This window comes from Brassica napus, chromosome C3 (genome assembly GCF_020379485.1).
Source record: "Brassica napus cultivar Da-Ae chromosome C3, Da-Ae, whole genome shotgun sequence".
In the NCBI taxonomy this organism is placed as follows: domain Eukaryota; kingdom Viridiplantae; phylum Streptophyta; class Magnoliopsida; order Brassicales; family Brassicaceae; genus Brassica; species Brassica napus.
Genome location: NC_063446.1, coordinates 3123407 through 3145505, shown reverse-complemented (window position 1 = coordinate 3145505; position 22099 = coordinate 3123407). Strand labels below are relative to the sequence as shown.

The 22099-nt window shown below is 38.0% G+C and overlaps 4 protein-coding genes across 5 annotated transcripts; 1 reads left to right on the top strand and 3 right to left on the bottom strand.

Moving 5' to 3' along the window:
- Window positions 1-546: 546 nt before the first annotated feature.
- Window positions 547-2332, bottom strand: LOC111204280 (eukaryotic translation initiation factor 6-2-like). The gene has a single exon (XM_022698627.2). It carries the CDS (start codon window positions 1749-1751, stop codon window positions 567-569), a length of 1185 nt encoding a protein of 394 aa, XP_022554348.1. The 5' UTR covers window positions 1752-2332; the 3' UTR covers window positions 547-566.
- Window positions 2333-5262: 2930 nt separating this feature from the next.
- LOC111204279 (sulfate transporter 4.1, chloroplastic) lies at window positions 5263-9308 on the top strand. The gene is made up of 16 exons (XM_022698626.2): window positions 5263-5713; window positions 6027-6075; window positions 6155-6359; window positions 6462-6630; window positions 6723-6788; window positions 6866-6973; window positions 7055-7162; window positions 7374-7439; window positions 7529-7589; window positions 7720-7847; window positions 7934-7975; window positions 8066-8182; window positions 8278-8329; window positions 8433-8571; window positions 8651-8739; window positions 8816-9308. Exons 1-16 carry the CDS (start codon window positions 5378-5380, stop codon window positions 9154-9156), a joined length of 2076 nt encoding a protein of 691 aa, XP_022554347.1. The 5' UTR covers window positions 5263-5377; the 3' UTR covers window positions 9157-9308.
- On the bottom strand, window positions 9268-17559 carry LOC106431916 (E3 ubiquitin-protein ligase KEG). Of its 2 annotated transcripts, none has more exons than XM_013872757.3 (16): window positions 16558-17559; window positions 15520-15873; window positions 15196-15426; window positions 14941-15066; window positions 14516-14852; window positions 14235-14392; window positions 13714-13871; window positions 13228-13349; window positions 12924-13058; window positions 12462-12586; window positions 12237-12341; window positions 11925-12158; window positions 11507-11840; window positions 11235-11423; window positions 10853-11158; window positions 9268-10779 (listed from the first exon to the last, which is right to left on the bottom strand). In XM_013872757.3, exons 1-16 carry the CDS (start codon window positions 17259-17261, stop codon window positions 9559-9561), a joined length of 4839 nt encoding a protein of 1612 aa, XP_013728211.3. In that variant the 5' UTR covers window positions 17262-17559; the 3' UTR covers window positions 9268-9558. The 2 variants fall into 2 exon arrangements, with proteins under 2 accessions (XP_013728211.3, XP_013728212.3); XM_013872758.3 differs by having other exon boundaries at window positions 13228-13346.
- A 1514-nt stretch (window positions 17560-19073) lies between these two features.
- LOC111204278 (hydroxyproline O-arabinosyltransferase 3) lies at window positions 19074-22086 on the bottom strand. Its single transcript, XM_022698625.2, has 9 exons — window positions 21813-22086; window positions 20965-21448; window positions 20814-20881; window positions 20529-20730; window positions 20260-20357; window positions 20089-20158; window positions 19914-19985; window positions 19611-19724; window positions 19074-19312 (listed from the first exon to the last, which is right to left on the bottom strand). Exons 2-9 carry the CDS (start codon window positions 21343-21345, stop codon window positions 19250-19252), a joined length of 1068 nt encoding a protein of 355 aa, XP_022554346.1. The 5' UTR covers window positions 21346-21448; window positions 21813-22086; the 3' UTR covers window positions 19074-19249.
- Between the last annotated feature and the right edge of the window lie 13 nt (window positions 22087-22099).

Sequence of the window (22099 nt, the reverse complement as noted above, 5' to 3'; positions counted from 1 at the left end):
AACCAATCATTCTCTTAATGTTTTACAAATATTTAATAGTTTCTATTTTATAAATTAAAAATTAACATGATAACTTATTATTTATGTTTTCAAAAAAATCAAATCAAACATCAAATTATATATATATATATATATATATATATGACAAAAAAAATCACTAAAATATATATGTTATTACTGTATTGAATTTTTAAAAGAAAATATTCACATATTATAAACATTTTAGAAAATATCTTTATATAAAATATTTTTAGTTGATTAATATTTAACTATAAATTTTTATATGTTATTTTCTACCTTTTATAATCGAAAAAAATTATTTTAAGATAACAACAAAATATATAAGAATTATCTTATTTTAAAAAAATAATAATATTATTAATAAAATTTTGTTTTTGATTATATAATTAATTATATATATCATCAATTTTGATCACTCTAACTTGTAACTTGAAGGCTCAATTGTGAAAATTTACTTAGCAAAAAAATAGTATAGATAACTTACCAAACCAAATCACAAATAAACAAAACCAGAAAAGAAAAAACTCATCTAAATCTACTTGCGGTTACTCAGAGTATCCGAGAACAAAAAGAAAAGAAAAGTAAAGAACAGAGCTGAATACCAAAACACACATGCCTACATATGCAAATGAATTTATCAGTTCTGCTTTGATTTTCTGGTGATTTATTGTCTTGATTAGCAAATTATTTTCTTTTGCTAAGTTACCCTTAAGCTTGGATGCATAGACCAAGTAATCGTACTGCTTCACTAGTCTTTCTAATTCATAAAGATGGAATCCATATACTCTAGCCACCTCGTCTCCGCCTTTGAAGACAATACTAGCCGGGACATTGAATATGTCGTAGCGTATTGCGATGCCTCTCTCTTCATGAACGTTGAGTGTGTAGAATTTGAACCGACCAGTGTATTTCGAGTCGAATTCGTCCATTACATGCCTCACGTATCGACATGAGGGGAGCCAATCTTGTATGAACATAACCAACACCGGGACTTCTGACTTGGTCACAAGCAAATCCCATTCCGATGTTGAGACCTTGTTTATATCACAAGCTTCACTTAGCTCGAAGACGCTGTCTATAACAGAGAGCTCTGTTTCAGTTGTGGCTGAGCCACAGAAAGCAGTCCAGTCATTGACGGTCATTCCCCCAGCTATAACTTCACTACCACGGTTCACAGTCCCCGCAACGAGCGGGACTCGAAGCAGCGCCGAGAGCTCGTCCAACTCTTTCTCCGAGGTGTAAGCATGGACGATGCCACCTCTGTTGGACAAGGCGCAGTAACAGCCTACAAGAATGTTGCGTGCAATCGTCTGACGGAAAACTTCGACACCGAGAACGTCCGATATTATTTCCTCAGTCTCCTCATCGAGATCGATGTGAGCAAGAGCAACATGGTCGTTGCAGACGATGCAGTCTCCAAGAGCAGACAGACGCGCCTCGATTCGCTGGACCACAACTTGATCAGGTAGACTGTTCCTCAAGTGTTGAAGCTCTTGGTCAGTAGTTGTATGAGGCACAAGAAGCCCGTTCCTGTTTCCAACGCATAGGCGCCCAATGATCCGTGTTCCTCCAATAGAGGTCTTAACGATAGGGATATCATCAGCTAACTCTGACTCAAAAGCACTATAAAAGTTCTCAGAGGCTCCAACAGCAACTAAGCAATAGGCATTAGTGAGTTTTGAAAAGAGGCCAACTTCGCAGTTGTTCTCAAACTGAAGACGGGTGGCCATGGAGTGGAGAAAGGTGGGGAACTTTGCTGACCTAAACTTGGGAGAGGGATGTATCGAGAGAGAGAGAGAGAGGGATTGCCTCTTAACCCTTCTCTTCTTATATTATATGGTATTAGATATATTTTAGATCTATCTTACGGACCCAAATAATAAAAGCCCTTTAAAACCCATAAAAAAATTAAAGAATAAATGGAGACACTTGGAGAGCAAGTCGATATCATTCTAGCATATGTACATTATTACTATATATTTACATATGTGTTAGATTTGGATTAAGTAAGTTTACATTATATATGGTATTAATAATATGTTAATACCACTTCTTAAAACAAAAGACATTTTTTTGAAGAGACCAGAGGCAATTGGTTCGGTTGTAACTGTAAAAAATTTATTATAGAATTTGGGCTGTAGTTTTTTTTTTATTTAACTTTAAAGGATGTAGTTTTAAATAGGGGTGGACACTTCGGTTATTTTCTCGGTTCGGTCTGGGTTCGGTTCGGTTTGGTTAGTTCGGTTATAGTATTTTTCCAACTGAAGTAAACCATAGTTAGTTTGGTTCGGTTTGTGTTCGGTTCGGTTTATATTCGGTTCGGTTTGTATTCAGTTCGGTTTCGTTTGTTTTTAGATCGGTTTAATTAGGTTTTTCCTAGTTTAGTTTTTTTAAAGAAAATTTATATTTTAAAACATAAATTATGTAAACAAAATTTGTGTGAACTAAATTCAATATAAAAGTGAAACAAAAATCTTTAAAATGTTTACAAAAAATATGTAAGAATTAAAACAAATGAAAGTTAACTAAAGTTAAAAAAACAACATCATTGGTAATGTCTCTTATATCATCAAAAAGTTTTCAGTGAATCATCTTCCATGTGATATCATAAAAAAAAACCTACAACAAATCAATAACTTGTATATGTTATTCACAAACTATACAACCATTTATTTATATCTTTATTTATTTTTTAAATCAAATGTTTTTGATGATTACATATTAGGTTAGAAGAATATATGCTAATGAATTAAAAAATGGAAAATATGTGGGTTTAGTATAAGAATTTTAGTATATTGGTATTAGAAATATTTTTAATTTAAATAATTACAAAAACACATCAGTTTTTCGGTTCGGTTCGGTTTAAAACCGAACCGAACCAAACCATTCGGGTTGGAGAAATCTTCAACCGAATGGTTTGAAATAGACTTCGGTTTGGTTTGAATCGGTTTCGGTTCGGTTCGACTCGGTTCGGTTCGGTTTTTTTGCCCACCCCTAGTTTTAAATTTTCTCACCGCTAAAAATATGGAGATTTATAAAGTAAGGTTGTTAGAGCTTTTATTTTTTATTTTTTTGGTTGTAGCTTTAAAAATCAACTAGATTTTGACCCGCACTTTCAAAGCGCGAGATTATCTATTTCTTAAATATATTATTTTATAACATTTATATTTTAATAATTGTTTTTTGTTATATGTGTAGTAGTTGTTTTATATATTTAGGATGATATGTATTGAGATATAAATATAATAATATATATAATAAATCACATTTTAAAAGCACGAGATTTGTTTTTTTTAAAATTAAATATTTGTTAATTGTAACCTTATGTGTTATCTGATAACTAATTTTTTTAATAGTGTTGATGTTTTATTGTAAAAAAAATAAATATTTTACAAAGTAATTCCGAAGAGTTAGAGTTCCTTGTATTAATATTTTTAGTTTATTGTAAACTATTAAATCCCAAATATCTTTTTCGTAGCATATTTTAAAAGGTGATTAAAAGAAATACAAATAAAAATTTGAATCCATTTTTATGTTTTACTATTTTAAAATGAGTTTTCTAATTTCTTTTATCAAAAATCAAGTATTTAAATGAGCTTCGGTCTATAAATTCGTGAAACTCACCCACAAGTAATCCAGCTTTTTCGACGGTCTTACCAAAAAAAATGAAACGGAAAGTAAGAATAAAAAATTATATTCAGATTTTTGGCATGGTTAAAGTGTTAATATAATGTAAATAGCATATCTGTCATAAATCGATTTTAGTATAGATCTTTAAAGTATACGTAAAAATGATTATAATATGATTGAGTTTCTAATAAAGTCGAAATGGACTTGAAAGTCCCAAACTTTTTTTACTGCCGAAATAGACTTGTAAATTCGTTTTTAAAATACTTGTTTCTGACTGGTGCAATTAATGTCGACGAAAACCATTTAAAATTTTCAAAAATGTAATAACAATTTTTGTAATTAATGAACCTTAAAAGCAATAATGCTTCACCACCCAAATCCCCATTCCCAGCAGTAGCATTGATGCTCCTACTGGATCTACTATTTTGACCCAGAAACCAGAGTTGAGCAATCCTTCCGAGGAACCGTCTACTACTGCTGGATATGTGTGGTAAGTAAAGCTGGGGGCTTAAAATAGAAACATTGAAAAGCTTAGGGGTATGTTTCGTGAATAGTTTTTTTTAGTTATTGTTTGTAGGGCTGGGCAAAAATACTCGTTACTTGCCACCCGCTACTTGAGCCGTACTCGTCTCGTTTTTTCAAGCACTCGTCGTTGCCAAGTCAAGTATTAAGTCGTTGAGTTTTGCTACTTGCAAGTACAAGGTAAGTAACAAGTATCACAAAAAAAGTTACGACTCGCCTTGATATTACTCGTTACTTGTTTTACGACCAAAAAATGATAACTAAACCATAAAAACCAAAGCCTTAAACAAATATTCCTTTGTTGTAAGAAGTAAACAATACTTTTTTATTGAATTCCATTTTCTTTTTTTAGGTGCAAATATTTTATTTAAAATAACTTTCATGTTTTTACCAAGTTGAGTAAATAAAAAAAAAATTCATAACTTTCTCTCGTAAAATATTATATATCAAGTAATTTTTAGAAACTTGGAAATATATTCAATTAATTAATAAATACTTGTAAGTAACAAGTAATCGAACAAGACAATTAACTTGCAAGTAACATATTTTTAGACAAGTACTCAAAATAACAAGTACTCGTTTCCGACAAATCAAGTACAAGTCGAAAAATTCAATACTCAATTCAAATCAAGCCAAGTATCAAGTATACATAAAAAAAGCAAGTAACCCCCTTGCGCCCACCCGTAATTGTTTGTGAATAATGATGGACCCGACATGAGAGTTGACCTACTTTACTCATCAACATCGTGGATCTAGACGGTTTAACGTCCATCTTCATCCCTAATCTTGTTTTCTTACTTCCAAACACATTTTTCATGAGTTTCCATCACTTTAAGAAAATCTTCCAAACTGGCACGTAATAAGCCACTAGTAGTGGATGACTGTTTTGTAGTATTTGAACGTGACGAAACAAACAAGTGACACCAAGTTGTTCTTTGCAGTTAACTACTGATTAAATACGTAAGTACGTCATTCGAATGGTTTTACTATACGTGAATTAAATTAATCAAATTTACGTGGATGTAATTAACAGCTGCATAAAAATTGATTATACTTATATAATTTTCTATATTAAGTTTGTTGGAACATGGAATAAACAATGATATGATATGATATGATACGATACGATTGCTCTTTCACATACATACATACAATACATTACCTTGTAATCTAACGTGCGCCAACCAACGGTGCGCGCAGAGCCATGTCCTACGCATCCCTCAGCGTCAAGGACCTGACCAGCCTTGTATCAAGATCCGGAACGGGTTCGTCTTCTTCACCCAAGCTTCCGGGTCAGACCAGACCCGTTAAGGTCATCACGCTCCAGCACCCTGACACCTCCGATGATGCTCGTCCTCCCTCGATCCCTTTCGACGATATCTTATCCGGATGGAGGGCGAAGATCAAGCGGATGAGCCTCGTGGATTGGGTTGAGACTTTGTTTCCTTGCTTCAGATGGATTCGAACTTATAGATGGAGTGAGTATTTTAAGCTTGATCTCATGGCTGGTATCACCGTCGGTATAATGCTTGTTCCTCAGGTATTATCTTAGCTTCTTCTTTTTTTTTTTTGTATCGTATTGAAGCTTTAAGAAGCTTGAATCATCAAACAGACCTTACCTTACATGTGTTATATGCCTTGAATTTGATATCATGACTATGGTCTGAATCAGTGGCATTAGTTAGCTAGAGATCCTTGTTTTATCCGTAGCCAATTTGGCGAACCACGTTAAATCTCTATATTATGGTATCCATTACAACACTTTGTGTAGCTTAAGAGGATTACTAATTTTTTTTTCTTTCAGTAACAATATGCATTTTTTTATTTAATTAACGTTTGATGGATTTGAGCAGGCAATGTCGTATGCAAAATTAGCTGGCCTTCCACCAATATATGGTCTATGTGAGTTTTATTCTCATACAAATTCTTGTGCTCTTGATTTTTAATGAAATGTAATTCAGTTTTGTAACCTTTGATGCAGACTCATCATTTGTGCCGATATTTGTCTATGCCATATTCGGCTCATCCCGTCAGCTTGCTATTGGACCTGTAGCATTGGTCTCACTCCTCGTCTCCAATGCTTTGGGAGGAATCGCTGATTCGTCTGAGGAAGAATTACATATTGAACTTGCTATTTTGCTGGCGCTTTTGGTCGGAATATTGGAGTGCATCATGGGGCTCTTAAGGTAATAATAACATTAGTTTTTCTTGGATTCAGACAATTTAAAAGTCCTCTGTTTATTGCTGTTTCATGAGCATATCTCCCTTGTTTTGGGATTTCAATACAGGCTTGGATGGCTCATTCGTTTCATTAGTCACTCGGTCATATCTGGATTTACAAGTGCTTCGGCCATTGTCATTGGATTATCTCAAGTGAAATATTTCCTTGGATATAACATTGCTAGGAGCAGCAAGATTGTGCCACTAGTTGAGAGCATTATAGCTGGAGCTGACAAGGTGAAACTTCCAATAGCAGCTTCAAATAGTGATAAAAAAACTTATTCTACTTATACTTTATTTAGATGGATCTTTTTTCTTTTTTTTTGTAGTTTCAATGGCCACCTTTCTTGATGGGATCTCTCATTCTAGTAATCCTTCAAGTGATGAAGCATGTGGTATGAGCCTTGTTCTTTCTATTGAAACTTTAATTTTATTATTGAGGTGATTATAAGGTCATGGTGTTGCTTGGCAGGGGAAAGCAAAGAAGGAACTTCAGTTCTTAAGAGCAGCAGCGCCACTCACAGGGATAGTTCTCGGTACAACCATTGCAAAAGTGTTCCATCCACCTTCCATCTCTCTGGTCAGATCGCTGTAGTTTTCTTGTTGAGATGCATAGTGGTTGAGTGTCTGCAGTAATTGTAAAAGTCTTAGTATATTCCAGGTGGGAGAAATACCTCAAGGACTTCCAACTTTTTCTTTCCCAAGAAGCTTTGATCATGCAAAAACATTGCTTCCAACATCAGCTCTCATTACCGGTGTTGCCATCTTGGTGAGACATCAATATCATTACTTTTTATCAGAGTGGGCAAATGGGAACTCCAACTGAACCTAATCATGTGGAACCATAAATGGATAGTTACTTCCTAATGAAATAAAGAAAAATATAATTTCTTGTTTAGATTTAGGTGCAGTAACGCATGTCACTTAATATTATGTTTCGTTGTTAGCTAATAGAAGTAGTTCTATATTTTTCTATCCAGGAATCTGTGGGTATTGCCAAAGCGCTTGCAGCAAAAAACAGATATGAGTTGGATTCAAATTCAGAGGTATTCTGCTTGTCTATAGAATAATTGAGTAGTATATGAAAGATCAACTTTAACTGAAAGATCAAACTGTTTCTCCCCTCACTTGACAGTTGTTTGGTCTTGGTGTTGCAAATATATTGGGGTCATTATTTTCAGCATACCCATCTACAGGTATATTATCTTGATATGATCAAAGCCATCAACAATTCCAAATACATGTACCACTTTTTCTAATAATATCATTTTGGAGTTAATAACCTTAGTTTGACGAATCTGTGAATGTCCTAAATGCAAAAATTAGGATCATTTTCTAGGTCAGCTGTGAGTAATGAAAGTGAAGCTAAGACAGGCTTATCAGGACTTATAACAGGAATAATCATTGGATGTTCTCTACTGTTCTTGACACCAGTTTTCAAATACATACCACAGGTCTGTCTCTGCCTGTGGTGAATATTGTGAAACTAGATTCTGGCTTCTAAATTTCACGTTGTTGCTTATCTCTCTTGAATCCTCAGTGTGCTTTGGCAGCAATAGTGATCTCTGCTGTTAGTGGCTTGGTAAGTTCATAACAACCCACCTGCCAAGGAGTGAAGATGAACTTGCTTCTTTTTTTTTCATTTACACTTTCCGGATTTTTATCAATATAGGTTGACTATGATGAAGCTATCTTCCTATGGCGTGTGGACAAGAGGGACTTTACACTTTGGACCATCACCAGCACCACAACTTTGTTCTTCGGAATAGAGATTGGTGTCCTTGTTGGTGTAAGTATTTAAAGACTCTTAGCATACTCGGATTCACCTAACTAAAGTTTTTATTTAGAGTTCTCCTATACTATCTAAGGATTCAATTTTTGTAGGTTGGTTTTTCACTAGCATTCGTTATCCACGAGTCTGCAAACCCTCATATTGGTAGGAGGAATCTCTGTTCAATTTCCTCTTGGTCAAATGCGTTTTAAGAGTGCCTATTTTTCTAACTTAGTTTAATTGCTTGTCATGATTATTCTCCTGGTAGCTGTCTTGGGGCGTCTTCCAGGCACCACAGTGTACAGAAACGTGAAGCAGTATCCAGAGGCTTACACATACAACGGGATTGTGATTGTCAGAATCGATGCTCCTATTTACTTTGCCAACATAAGCTACATTAAAGACAGGTGAGAGTCACATACTTATTCCTTGTTGGTGTGTGACTTTATAGAAATACTAACAAGCCGTTTATTTTGCAAAGTGTAGACTTCGAGAATATGAAGTTGCTGTAGACAAATACACAACCAAGGGACCAGAGGTGGAGAGAATCTCTTTTGTTATCCTGGAAATGTCACGTAAGACCCTCTATTGAATCTGAATGACTCATGTAATAGTACAGAATCGCTAAACATAAAATATAAACAATGGCAGCTGTTACTCACATAGACTCTAGCGCGGTGGAAGCATTGAAAGAATTGTACCAAGAGTACAAAGCAAGGGACATTCAGCTAGCGATCTCAAATCCGAATAAAGATGTTCACATGACAATAGCAAGATCAGGAATGGTTGAGCTTGTTGGAAAAGAATGGTACTTTGTGAGAGTACACGACGCAGTACAAGTGTGTCTTAATTACTTACAAAGCTCTAGCTTGGAAGACAAGAAACCAAGTTTCTTGAGAAGGTTTAGCAACAATAACGGTTCATCATCATACAATGATCTCCAATCCTACAACACTTTGTTGAAGGAGCCATTGTTGCCAGTGGAGAAATAAAGCATCATGAAATGTATAAGTATCTGTGTATAGTTGTTGCCATTTTGTAAACAACAAAATATACTGTTATTATTTTTCCTCTTAACACACTAATATCAGAGGCTAAGACCATTCAAAAGGCTTGTTAATAATACTGAAGAAAGGACTCATTATTTTATACAAACAACAAACAAAGAAAAAGATAATAGATGATACAACTCCTAAATATCTCCTATCACTCTATAGTTTTTAACTTTATTAACAAAAGTATTAATAAATCATATCATGAGAGAGAGAGACAAGAGATATAGATAGATTACATGGTTGGCACAAGGGCTTGAGAGAGCTCTTTATGTCTTTTTGTAATGCACAGATCAGCCCTAATGATCAAATCTTCCAGAATTCAAAAACATAATCATACACTCAGCCAGAAGGTTCATCTAGAACGATGTCAGCAGGATCACCAATCCATGGCCTCCCTTCTCTCCAGAGGAATTTTATTCTCAGCTTCCCATTTGCATCAACTCCCACAACGTGTCCTTTACTTGCATGCGTCTCCATTCCCCAGCCCCACCGAGGTGTGACCAGACCGTTCTTTATCTTAACCTTGTCTCCAATCCCAAACGGTCTTATACGTTCCATTTCCACGGCTTTGCAGAGCCATAGCCTGTCTAGGAAACAGAAAGATACCCACAAGTCTCCATCCTCCATTCTGTGAATCACTCCTATGCTTGAAGGGTTCACTTCTCCCCACTGGTAAGTAGGTGTTGTGATGCTCGGCTTCACCCTGACCCAGTTCCCAATCTTGAGCTCTTCTTCCTCTATGGTTTCCACTTCCGATGGGTCAAGCATCCATGTTTTGGAACCGGCTGGTGTGTATATCCTTAGCTTACCATCCGCGTCGATGGCTGCTATGGTTCCTACACTCCCGTGGCTGTGACCTGACCACCCGAACCTAGGCTGCTTCACCGCTAGTTTGACACGAGTTTTTTGTCCAACTACAAGCTTCTTTGCTTTATCTAGATGCGTAAAGGACCCTGTCCATCTCTCTTGCTCTCCACAAAACGAAACGGAGATGGTTCCGTCCCACTCGTCTCCCTCATATCCTACTCCATGGACTACACCAACGCTTCCTGGTCCAATGGACTTCCAACTAGGAACACCTTCTTTAAGCCTCACCCATTCTCCAACCTCAAACATACGCTCCACTTCTAAATCCGCGGGATCTCCTTTCCACAGCCCAGGCAACCCAAAGAAAGCAACTCTCACCTCTCCATCAGCGTGAACGGTCGTTATGATGCCACGAGAATCAGGCTTAGCTCCTCTCCAGCCCCATCTCGGTTCTGTTAAGCCCTTTTGGAAATGCACAAACTGGCCGGCTTTCAGAGATGGGATCTTCTCTAAATCTGTGTAATGAGTACTCCATCTTCCTTTCCGGAAACAGCAAGCTAGCTCCAAGTAACCTGCTTCTTGTATGCTGTGAACAACGGCAATGCTGTCTCTTCCTACACTAAACCAATCATAGCTTGGTCTGCTTCCTAGGCTTGGCTTTGAGCGCACCCAGTCACCGACTTCGAAACCTGATAGCATCTCTGCATCCCCAGGTGAGACCTTCCACAATGTCTGTCTACCAGTCACCTGTGCCTATAAGAGAACAAAAAAATCCATAAACTTACACTCAGAGCTGAGGGTAGCTCCATCAATTTGCGAAACTTACACTCAAAGTCCCATCCATGTCGATTCTCATAATTTTACCAATAGTTGCTGGAGTCTCATTTGACCATCCAAGCCGTGGTTGGGCGATAGATGGTATCATATGAATCTCTTGCCCAACATGAAACGGTACAACTTTCTCAACATCTGTCACCGAACATGAAAACGGCTTGCTCCTGAAACAGAACGCTATCCCCACATCACCATCTTCGTCTGAGCTGTGCATCACGCCAATGCTGTTTCGAGTAATGTCTTCCCATCCATATTTCGGAGAAGAAACTGACGCCTTCACTCTGACCCAGTCACCAACCTGCTCGTAGTACAAAAGGCTCAATGTTAAAAGGAATCAAAGCTCCTGAGATGCTGCATGAGAAAACCAGTTTTACCTTGAAATCATCAATCTTCTCCATGTCTGAAGGATCTGCCTGCCACGGTATAGGCCGGTTTGGTATTTCAATTATAAGGAGACCATCATTCTCTATTTCACTAATCTTGCCAACACTGTGGTGAGTCTCACCACCCCAAGCATAACGAGGTTCAGCAACTGAACGCTTTACACAAACCCGATCACCAATCTATAAAATATAAAGAAAATTTCGCATTAAACTTCTCATATTAAGTAAGAACTGTTTGTAATAAATTTAATCAAGTACATTACCCTAAAGGGAGTAGCGGGTTCAACTTCCTCAGGCTCACAGTGCCATGGATTTGGAAGGTAGCTCAGCTCCACGAGGAGGCTACTATCTGGCCTCACACAATAAACAATCCCCATACTCCCTGGGACAACAGATCCAAAACCATGTTTTGCTGACGTCAGATTCTGACGGATACGGACCCAGTCCCCAACTTTGAACTCTTCCACACGTTCCATTTCGGCAGGATCAGCTTTCCAGCCTCGAGAGGCTCCAGGAAACCCAACTCGTAAGATTCCATCCTCATCAACGCATAGAACAGTGCCGACACTATCACGTGACTGGCCACGCCAACCAAACCTAAAATAATATCAATCAACAAACATTTTAACAGCTTTTGTAGCATCTTCAGAGAAAAATTCACAGTGGAGAGCAATCACAAACCTTGGCTCTTTAACATCTTTTCTGAGTCTTACATGCTGGCCCCTGTCCAACGGAATCAACTTAACAACTTCACTTGCCAGCACATGAGCTTCGCCAGAACAAAACGCGACAATCATGTCCTCCTTCTCAAGAATGGTTTGCACAAACCCAACGCTCTTAGGCTTAGCACCTTGCCATCCATGTAAGGGTGTTGTTATGCGTCTCTTGAACTTCACCCAATCCCCTATCTCATAGCTGAGAATTTGAAACCAGCGTCAATTAAGTGAGTAAAGGTGCATTTCAGCAGAAAGGTTTTTCAGAGGAAGTCCTCACATTGTAGGTGATAGATGAACTCCCCTTTTTAAAAGTGCTTCCATCAGATCCTCGGAGATCCATTCTCTTGGAAGGGCTTCTAAGAAGTCACGTACTGTCTTCCCACTGTTAAGCAAATTATATAAATTATGATCGTAGACAGGAAACTAACATTACCCCAGTGTAATGAGTATAGCCTTCTTTCTAACTATTTAGTATATATGATAGCATCAAATTAGTGCTTGCCTGTGGTTTCTGACATCCACAGCAGCATCAGGTCTCTTAAGCATCACAATTAACCAATCAAGGTTTTCACGTATCATCTTTGCTGCATCTGCTGCTATATGCAATGCGTTGTCACCTTCATCATCCTTATAATAAAACGAAAACAGAACAAGACAAGTCAAGTGACAAAGTAAGAACAGCATCTATTGACCCAATGTGGAAAAAAACAAACATCAAATGCACAAAGCTTTGCCACTACTTATGCAACGAACATATATATTCCTAACCATGTTATTCATATCAAACGCTCACTTACTTACAATAAACTGATCATCATTATACATCAATAGGAAACGAGCCACAAAGAACTATTTCTATTTATATCAACAGTTCAACATTCTCATGCGACTTGACTAGAGATTAAAGCACTAGCATATTATTAGCTTAGCCTTCTCTATGACTAAAGACTTAAAATAATATTACCTGTATATTGCAGTCCGAGCCAGACTCTAGAAGTAGGCTAACACATGCGTTCGCCCCTCTTGCCAAAGCCATGTGGAGGGGAATTGTATTGTGAACATTCCGGATGTTCGCATTCACACCAGCATCTAGGATGACCTATGTAAGACACAATATAAATGAAAGATATGAGTAAAATTTACGAAAGTTACTCTCTTCCCTCAAAACTACCGCAACAACATATCTATCATCACTGACGAAAACATAATACTACTCTTTTTCTTTGAAACATAAACTTGAATATGTTCTTGGAAGGAAAGCATCTTACCCTCACAAGTTCCACGTTGTTAGCCATAGCAGCAGTATGCAACGCTGTTCGCCCATGCTGAGCATCTTGCGCAGTTGGATCTGCCCCAGCCGCAAGCAATATTTGGACTAGCTCTCTACCTTCTGCAGCAGCATACATGCTAAGTAAACTGATATATATATATATATAACAAATTGAATAAAACATAGCATCCAATATTCAAACTTGACAGGACACAATTGTAAGAATTAGTAGAGGAAAAAGTTCAAATAACATATTTTTGGTACTGTACTAAACAAATTGTTAGAAATGGAGCGTGAAAACATTCTAATCATTGAGGGGTGAGAGTAACCATCGTGTCTAAAAGATATTCATAATAATACAAAAGTCAAAATAGCTAGAAAAATGGCACTACAAAAAAAGCACAGGACTCGAGTAGACAACACGAAAATCTCTTCATACTTATATGAAGCAATTTACTCTACAAAAGATACTATAATTCATTACCCTTTTCATGATCTTTCCTTATAGCAGCAGCCATACATAGAGCAGTGCCAACTGGACTTGGGATGTTTATTGCCTGCGAAATTTCTTCTGGGCTGGAAACTTCCACCCATCGCTTGATAACAGCAACATTCCATGTTGATACACACATATGTAACGGTCTGAAACAAAAAAAAAGTATAAAGACCTAAAGCATAAATAGTGGAAACATAGGTTTACAAATGGAATATGTTTTCCTAAGAAAAAAAATCCATGAACCACTTTACGGAGTATGGTGGCAGCTACCTCATTATGGCTTATCCAAACAGGTCAACGTAGCGGACATGTTTTAGTAGGTACAATGCTACTAATTAAGATAAGTTCTAATGTAGATGTAAAACAGAGCACAAGAACTAAGAAGAAAAACAAATAGAATCCGTTTCTGTAATCAGAACTGGTTTCTAGAAGGCCCAGTAGTAACCTAGTCAGTGCCAGATCTTATGGAAGCGTATACGCAGCATATGAGGGTTCAGTTATGTACTTACGTCAGACCCTTTCCATTTGAAACGGCCATTGATCTAGATCCCCCATTTTCCAATATAACAATGGCACAATCTGTGTACTTCTTGGTAACAGCTCGATGAAGCACAGTTTCACCTTCATCATCTACTGCATTTGGATCAGCTCCAGCTACCAGCAATTCCTATTAATAGTATCAATAAGAATTAAAAAGATAATAAATATAAGACTAGCCTAAGTTACAATATACTTCAGATAAATGGAAGCTTTAAAGCGATAGATAAATTCCTCAGGAGCAGAGACTTACACGCATACAATCAGGCTGTCCATGGTACGAACACACATGAGCAACAGACGGACCTGATCCTTCCCGCAGTCTAGACCTAACATTAGCCCCCTTTTTAATGAGAACATGAACACATTGTGGAGATCCAGCTGCCAAAGCAAATACAAGAGGAGGATCCCCATCTTTGTCCACAATATCTACATTCGCCTCCCCATACTCCAATATAGCCTCCACAAGCTCGACACTGCCACGTCTGCAGGCTAAGTGAAGAGCAGATTGACCGTCAGCGTTTTGCGCCTCTAATAGGAATCTCACAGAGCTTCCACCGCTTCCAGTTGCAGCCTTTGCTAGTATATTTCTACTCCAAAACAAATATCAAACCAATGTAGTTTAGAAAAAGGTTGTTTAACAAAAGGATTAGCTAAATATTCGTTACAGATACCAACCTTACACCCTCAGAGTCTCCCTCCAGAACAACCCGATGTAGGTTGATAGGGTTATCTGGTAAGACCCCCATGTTAGTAGCGCGAGGTTCTTCTACAACATTTACTCCACACACTTTGATAAAGCCACTACATCATCCACAATTTGTAAAAATTGTTAGGAGAAAGAATATAAGGCATAATGACACAAACAATCTTAGGCATTGATGCTAATATCAATTCATGAACTTTTTAGCACAAGTGAAAGGGCACTCTTACTTATCAGGACTCGCTGAAGGGCTACGTGGTATCTCCTGTAAATGACGAAGAAATGTAGCAAGCATTGCATTAAAAGTAGGTCTCTTTGACGGCTTAAACTGAAGACATTCACCAATCATTTTCCATAATTCTCGAGGAATCCCCACACCCACTATACGTTCATACTGTGGTGGCACTTTCCTTGCTTTCACAACAGCTTGAAAAATCTCTTCTCTACTAAGACCATCCCACCTGCCAAAATTCAAATGATAGTTACATCACAACGGCGGACACAAAACACACAAAGTGAATAATCTGCAAGTAGGAAGAGGCTTCTTCACGTACGGTGTGGAGCCAGTGCACATCTCAACCAACGTACAACCAAAACTCCAGGCGTCTGACTCCGGAGACACGCCACTTGCGTCCTCCCAAAAGAGCTTTTTCACTGGCCCCCAAGCCTCCGGCGCAGTGTAGTGTGGACTGAGCGTTACACAGTCGGTGTATGGAGTGATTTTGGAAGAATCAAACTCTGGTCGAGTTTTCTGGCATATTGGCTTCTTCAGGATGGGAGCGAGGCCGTAATCAGAAACCACAGCGTTGCCACTTGCGTCCAATAGAAGATTAGAAGGCTTTATATTCATACATATAACACCTGCTGCGTGTAGCTCTGCAACCCCTCGAGCAACATCCGCCCCATATCTTCAGTTGGTAAAAAAAATAATTCAATATCACAACAAGAGCAATGAAATAATACATAGGTACTGGAGGTAATTTTTAATATGAAAATAATACAAAGATATTCATTTACTCACTTGTTCTTTAAGTTAGCAGTTCCAAAATGATATTATTCAGTTAACAACATAAAATGGGAAGAAAGACAAACAAGTGAACTAAAGGCAGCGCTGGTCCTGGGCACTGGCCTATGGACCTCGAAATTTTTGAAGAAAATTAAATAGAAATGCCCCCAAATTTATATAGAAATAAATATTGAAACTCTTACTAAATCGCCTACAGCCCCCAAATCTCAGGGCCGGCCCAGACTAAACATAACCTTGGAGTTGGAACCAGAAACATACTATGAACTCTCACTAGTCCGACAAAGAGAGATGACAACTACTTCAAGTTTTCTCCTAATTTCAAGATAATCAGAGTGCTCAGCACTAAAACATCCAAAACTCAGTTTAAGTTGCCTGTTTCACTAGAATCTGAAAACTTGCGCACTTCCTATAGAATTTAGACCAGTAATCACACAAACAAAAAAACACAAGTCTGGTTTAGTCTAGTAATTTCAAATTAGCACAGGTGATCAAAGTTTGAAGCTTCATGCAAATAAACTGAGTAATGAGATTAGGCACAAAGCATAAGAGAAGGTAAAGAAGTAACCTTAAGATCTGCTCTAAAGTGAGCCTCCCTTCATTGCGTTCCATCTCAGACTGAACAGAACCATAACACCTGTCCATCAACAGACACATAGATCCATCCATCTTGACAACCCCATGGAAAGTACAAACATTCCTACACCACATGGAAGCCTTCCTCAAACTCTCGAGCTGTCCCTGCATCCAATCCACATCCATATCCTCCGTCAAACACATCTTCTTCACCGCCACGCGGTGCTTACACCTCCCCCCGCCGCCCGCAACCGTCGCATCCCACATCTCAACCCCTCCACTCCCATCTTCCCCAATCCGCTTCACAAGCTTCATCTCCGGGTGAGCTCCGACCTCAATCACAGGCCCACACGAGCTGCTCTTATCAAGACGCGAGCTAGAAGCAGCTCCACCATCATCACCATCATCCTCGTCGTCTTCGTCGGAGTCCGTGTAATCGCAATCGAAGTTTCCGCCGCCGACGAGGGCGAGCATAGCGAAGTTCTTCCGGAGGCCCTGGACGGAGTTCCCCACGACGGACACGTGGCGGCACCGGGGGCAAGCGAGGGAGGTGTCGGAGGAGGAGGAGAACATCTTGGAGAGGCAGTCTTTGCAGAAGCCGTGGCCGCATTGGAGCAGGAGAGGGACTCTCTCGTCCTCGTTGTACCGCGTGTGGCACACGGAACAACAGGGGACCTTCATCTTCGCCGCAACCATTTAGAGAAAGCCCTAGAATCGCGAGAGATCAGAGAGGATAGTAGAAGGAAGGAAGTGTGTGAAAAATCTCAATCACTTGAGGAGAGAGAGAGAGAGAGAGAGAGAGAGTTGCTTTAGGACATAACGACAACAAACAAACAAATTAAAAAAAAAAAAATAAGAAATTCTAGGGACTTTCGATCTGGATCAAGAAGAGAAGAGCAGATCCATGGAGTAGTAGAAGAAGGAAAAGGTAGATCAACAATTGCTGAGGAACCAGACACGTTGAGTTATCGAGCAAGATGAAAAGAAAAAAATAATGTAAGAAAATGTGAAAAAGGTTCTTCTTCAAGGTTTTATACTCTAGGATATTATGATTAATGCTCGAAATAATTATTTATTTACTGTAGGATGATTTTTTGTTTTTTTGTTAGAAAATTATTTACTGTTGGATGATTATGATTTTTGTTTTTTTATTAGAAAATTATTTACTGTAGGATGATTTTTTTTTTTTAATTTTTTAATGGTGGATGTTGTGTTGGCTCGTCCGTTTAGGTTTGACGGGTGGGTGCCTTTGGTGGTGGGCAGAACCCGTTTTTTGACTAATTGTTGTCAACCATCTTGATTTTTTATACGAACCAATCTTAACCGTAAGGTTTATGGTAGTAAGCAGTAGGGGTGGGCATTTTACCTGATATCTGAAGCTGCATCCGAATCCGATTCAAAAAACCCAAACTGAAATCCGAACCGAAGTAGCAAAATATCCGAACGGGTATTGAATTAGGAAAGATTGGATATCCAAACCCGAACGGGTAATATCTGAACTCGAATGGATATCCGAAGATAATCGAACATATGTATAATTAACCATATATTTTTAGTTTACATATCTTATTTTATATAAAATATTTATATTGATACTACACATATTTTAAGTTCATATGATATACATAGAATTACGGAAAAAATGATTTGCTACTTCCTTAAAATGCATGTCAAACTTTTTATTTCAAGAATTAACAAAAAAATTATGTCCAAAATTTAAAAACAATAACCAAATTAATGTTTTTTTTAGTTTCAAAATGTTATGTCCAAATCTATTAACCACTTAATCTATTAAAATTAAAAAATTAGTGAAGTGAAAGTTATATATTTAAATACAAGAAATTTGAGAAATGAAAATTTTAAATTTTAAATTTTTTTTCAAAATCTAAATATCTGAACCCGATCCGAAATGACCGAACCCGAACTAAAAATATCCGAACCCGATCCAAAGTACAGAAATATACAAACAGGTTCTATACCTCTATATCGAAATACCCGAAAATCCGAAATACCCGAAAATCCGAAATCCCCGATTCAAACCCGAACGTCCGCCCGAAAACTAAGATATTTGGACTTTATACGAAAAACAATAAATTAATAAAACGGGCCTTCGTTAAGAGCAAAAGTGGGCTTTTGTCAATAACTAAATGGGTTTTAGTCAAACCAATGACTAACACCCAGTTTGATTATTGGTAGATCAGGTCATGGCCTTGGACAAGTAATATAGACTAGGAGAATCAAAGGACTACGAAGTGTAGGTGTCAGTTTCTTCAACTTGCAATATCATCTGAGGGCAGAGGGTACCATGGAGAAGTAGAGAAATCTCTAAAAGCGGTGGGAAGGATGAAGCTATATGAGTCCCACTCTTCACTGGTCTTTGCAGAAGCTCAAGAGACTTACCACTCCATAGCTCATCGGAACAAGATCATCTTATATAAAACCCAATGACTATAATAACAACTTGCTGCTCGAGTTGCAGTTGACAGTTTTCGCCATCTAACTATCATATTATCATCTAACCATTTCTTGAACATTTTCTGAAACCAGATTCCATAATTTACTCTTGAGTTCATCATTTAACAGAAAGAAAAGAAGTAAAAGGAAAAAAACAAATCTCTTCATTTGGCAAAATAAGCTGTAATGGGTTGTTGTCCTTTCTATGATTTGTGTCTTGTGGATGTGAGTTAGAGAGTGTCCCAGTTAGGGATATTTGCAGTAGCTTCATTCACCATCTTCACTAGAGTCACCTGCATCACCACCATCAGAAACACAACACACATATGCACCATCAGAAACACAACACACATATGCATTCATCAGAAACATAAGGTACAATGTGTGAGAAACCTTAAACTCCTAAAGATACTGGAAACTACTAAACCGACTTGTGCATACAATTCTTGGAAGTTGATAAACTACATTAGTATCTCGTTGCTATATAGTCTCAAATCTCAATTGACATGATGCGGATAAGTTCCCTTGTGAACCTTACAACAGTATCTCGTTGTATATAGGATTAGACTAAGTGGTAAATATATAACATACCACACTTTCTGGAACACCGGGAGGCGGCATGGAAATGTTCCTCGGAGGAGGACCTCGTAGATGTGATCTCTTATCGAATCGCCACTCTCCTATTTTGCCATATGTCAGCTCACCCTGTGTATAACAGTCGGTAAAGTACTTCTATTAGAATACCATAGGAAGCTGATATAAGTAAAACTAACATGGACCTTGTATAAGGTTGCGACAAAACTTAGTAGTCTCAAGAGCAAAAAAAGTAAGGTGTAAAATTATGTTCTCTAGTCTATCTGCCAGAATAAAATTAAACAATCGTCTCAAAATCACCTTCATGTTGTAGTCGCATCCATAAGTATAATGGATGATAAACTTCCCCTTTGTAGACAAATCCCATGGAGGCTGAAAGATATGGTGAGAGCACTTACGAATACGGAGGAAATAAAATAACTTCGACACCGAAAAGGATTTAAACAACAGTAATCAGCACACGGTCCATTCTTACCTGAAGCATGAAGTCCTTCCGAAGTATGTGCCTCACGCCATGCAGAGCAGATGCAACTGCGTAACCGTACCTTATCAAACAGAAAAGAGAAGAGGCAAAGCTATCTCAGTAAACAAGGATGGGATTCAAAAAGGCTAGAGGAGTCAATTTATGAATAGACAAAGTGCTAACATTTCCAACACCCATCCAAATGCCTTATCAGTATCCGGATCGTTTTTCATTGTTAGCGAGACATTCATCCATGTAGGAGCAATCTTTTCAAGTGATTCCTGCATAAGAAAGTAACTGCTGTTAATGCATAAAGAACCAAAACAACATGCTCCTTGACACCAACATCACATCTTAGCTAAATCTCTCTATAAATGTTTGAGGTTCAATTCATATGTGTGAGGCAGAGATAACCAACATATATCATTGTAGCACATGTAATCAAATCTCACCTTGCTTATAATAACAGGAGAATTCCCAATCGGGTCGATGTTTGAAACCGGGCCCATCTCCACAGGATAATACTTTCTGACTATGTTCTCGTACTTTTCAGGCGTAATATAGAAAAACGGAAAAGCGGCTGGGTATCCTCCAACAGCCAAATTGGGAAGAGGGTTAACAAATACATGATCAGGCTCTGCCATCAGCACATAGCTACACCATAATTAACAACAACCAGGAGATTCAGCAAACAGTTAAATAATGTTTTTTTTGGTACGAAGTGAGACATGACTTACTCTTCCTCGATGGTAGCTCTTTCAAGCCATTGCACGAACGCCCACGGTCTATTCAACACAACATACCCCTAAACACACACAAAGAGTGAATCAATAGCATCAGATAAACTCACATCCAACGAAGAGAGGGAAACAAAGTTCTTCTTCTCACCCTATCAAGACCTGGAGGAAGAGGATCAACAACAAACGTCGGTATCTCATCCATCAAGTTATCACGATTCCCTGAATGCAAAATGCGAGTGAACCCTCCCATGTCAGAACCAGGAAGAGCCTTCTTCTGCTTATACCAATAATACATAATACGACACTGCCACTTGTTATAAGGAGCGTCCGTAGCTGTCAATGCAACGTGAAAGGGCGGCGCAGGAGAGCTTTTGGTCTTTCTGTGAGGCATCTGAACAACGGGATCTAGAAGTGGACTACTACTCATCACACCAGATCTATTGTGGACTATAAGGGTCATAAGATTGTATGTGACAACAAAGAAACCGAAACCTAACAGAAAGAGAAGCAGAGACGATGCTTTTCCCATTGTTGTTTATATTCTAATTGATCAAAAACTAAAATAAAAATACAAAGCACTGGCTCAGGTATTTGGTGGACCCCCTCCTCCTCCTCCACTCACAAACTCATTCCTGCATATACAGTGAAAGGAATTTAATGTGAAATTGTTTAGAAGCAAAGCTAAATTGATCTATGGGGTTCGAAACAATTAATAAATATACTTTTCTTAATCAATTTGGGAGCTAAATGGTATAATACACAAATATTTTGAGGCTCGCTCTGGATCCAGCCACCAAAAACTATTTAGAGAATCAATCGGGGAAGAGAGTAAACAAAACGAAATCGGCTAAGTTCCAGTAACGCATTGATTTGACCGGATCAATTTCTAACTGAAGACAATCATCAATTAATCATCAACTATTAACTATACTATAAGATCTGGAGGAGCAGACACCATAGACGAGCGAATTTGGGAGTGAGAGGTTGGGAGCTTACAGATTCGAAGGTGTATGAAAGTCGCCGGAGAAGAGAGGAATAAGAGATCGGAGGAGTGATTTTAATGCGAAGAAGAGTTGACTAACGGAGCCATCGTTAACGATTTATTCTAACACTGACTACGCATATGACAAAATGGTGTTAGGATCGTGCCAATGAAAACAAAGAGGGAAGAAAAAAAAAACAATTATTGTTAGAGGAAGGTGCAGTGTATGTGGAGGCACGTCTTCGGAAAGGAAAAAAGAAAATAACTTGGAACATGAATAAAAATTCATCAGCATTAGATT

Excerpts from the sequence above, each read along its gene's own strand:
- LOC111204280 (XM_022698627.2), bottom strand. The coding sequence starts at position 1,751 with ATGGCCACCCGTCTTCAGTTTGAGAACAACTGCGAAGTTGGCCTCTTT.
- LOC111204279 (XM_022698626.2), top strand. The coding sequence starts at position 5,378 with ATGTCCTACGCATCCCTCAGCGTCAAGGACCTGACCAGCCTTGTATCA. Across the intron at positions 7,848-7,933 it reads TTTTCAAATACATACCACAG|TGTGCTTTGGCAGCAATAGT; the intron begins GTCTGTCTCTGC and ends TTGAATCCTCAG. Across the intron at positions 7,976-8,065 it reads TCTCTGCTGTTAGTGGCTTG|GTTGACTATGATGAAGCTAT; the intron begins GTAAGTTCATAA and ends TTATCAATATAG.
- LOC106431916 (XM_013872757.3), bottom strand. The coding sequence starts at position 17,261 with ATGGTTGCGGCGAAGATGAAGGTCCCCTGTTGTTCCGTGTGCCACACG. Across the intron at positions 15,067-15,195 it reads CCTTCAGCGAGTCCTGATAA|TGGCTTTATCAAAGTGTGTG; the intron begins GTAAGAGTGCCC and ends TGGATGATGTAG. Across the intron at positions 12,587-12,923 it reads GCTCGGACTGCAATATACAG|GATGATGAAGGTGACAACGC; the intron begins GTAATATTATTT and ends TTTTATTATAAG.
- LOC111204278 (XM_022698625.2), bottom strand. The coding sequence starts at position 21,345 with ATGGGAAAAGCATCGTCTCTGCTTCTCTTTCTGTTAGGTTTCGGTTTC. Across the intron at positions 20,159-20,259 it reads TTTGGATGGGTGTTGGAAAT|GTACGGTTACGCAGTTGCAT; the intron begins GTTAGCACTTTG and ends CTGTTTGATAAG. Across the intron at positions 19,313-19,610 it reads CCGGTGTTCCAGAAAGTGTG|GTGACTCTAGTGAAGATGGT; the intron begins GTATGTTATATA and ends GTGGTGATGCAG.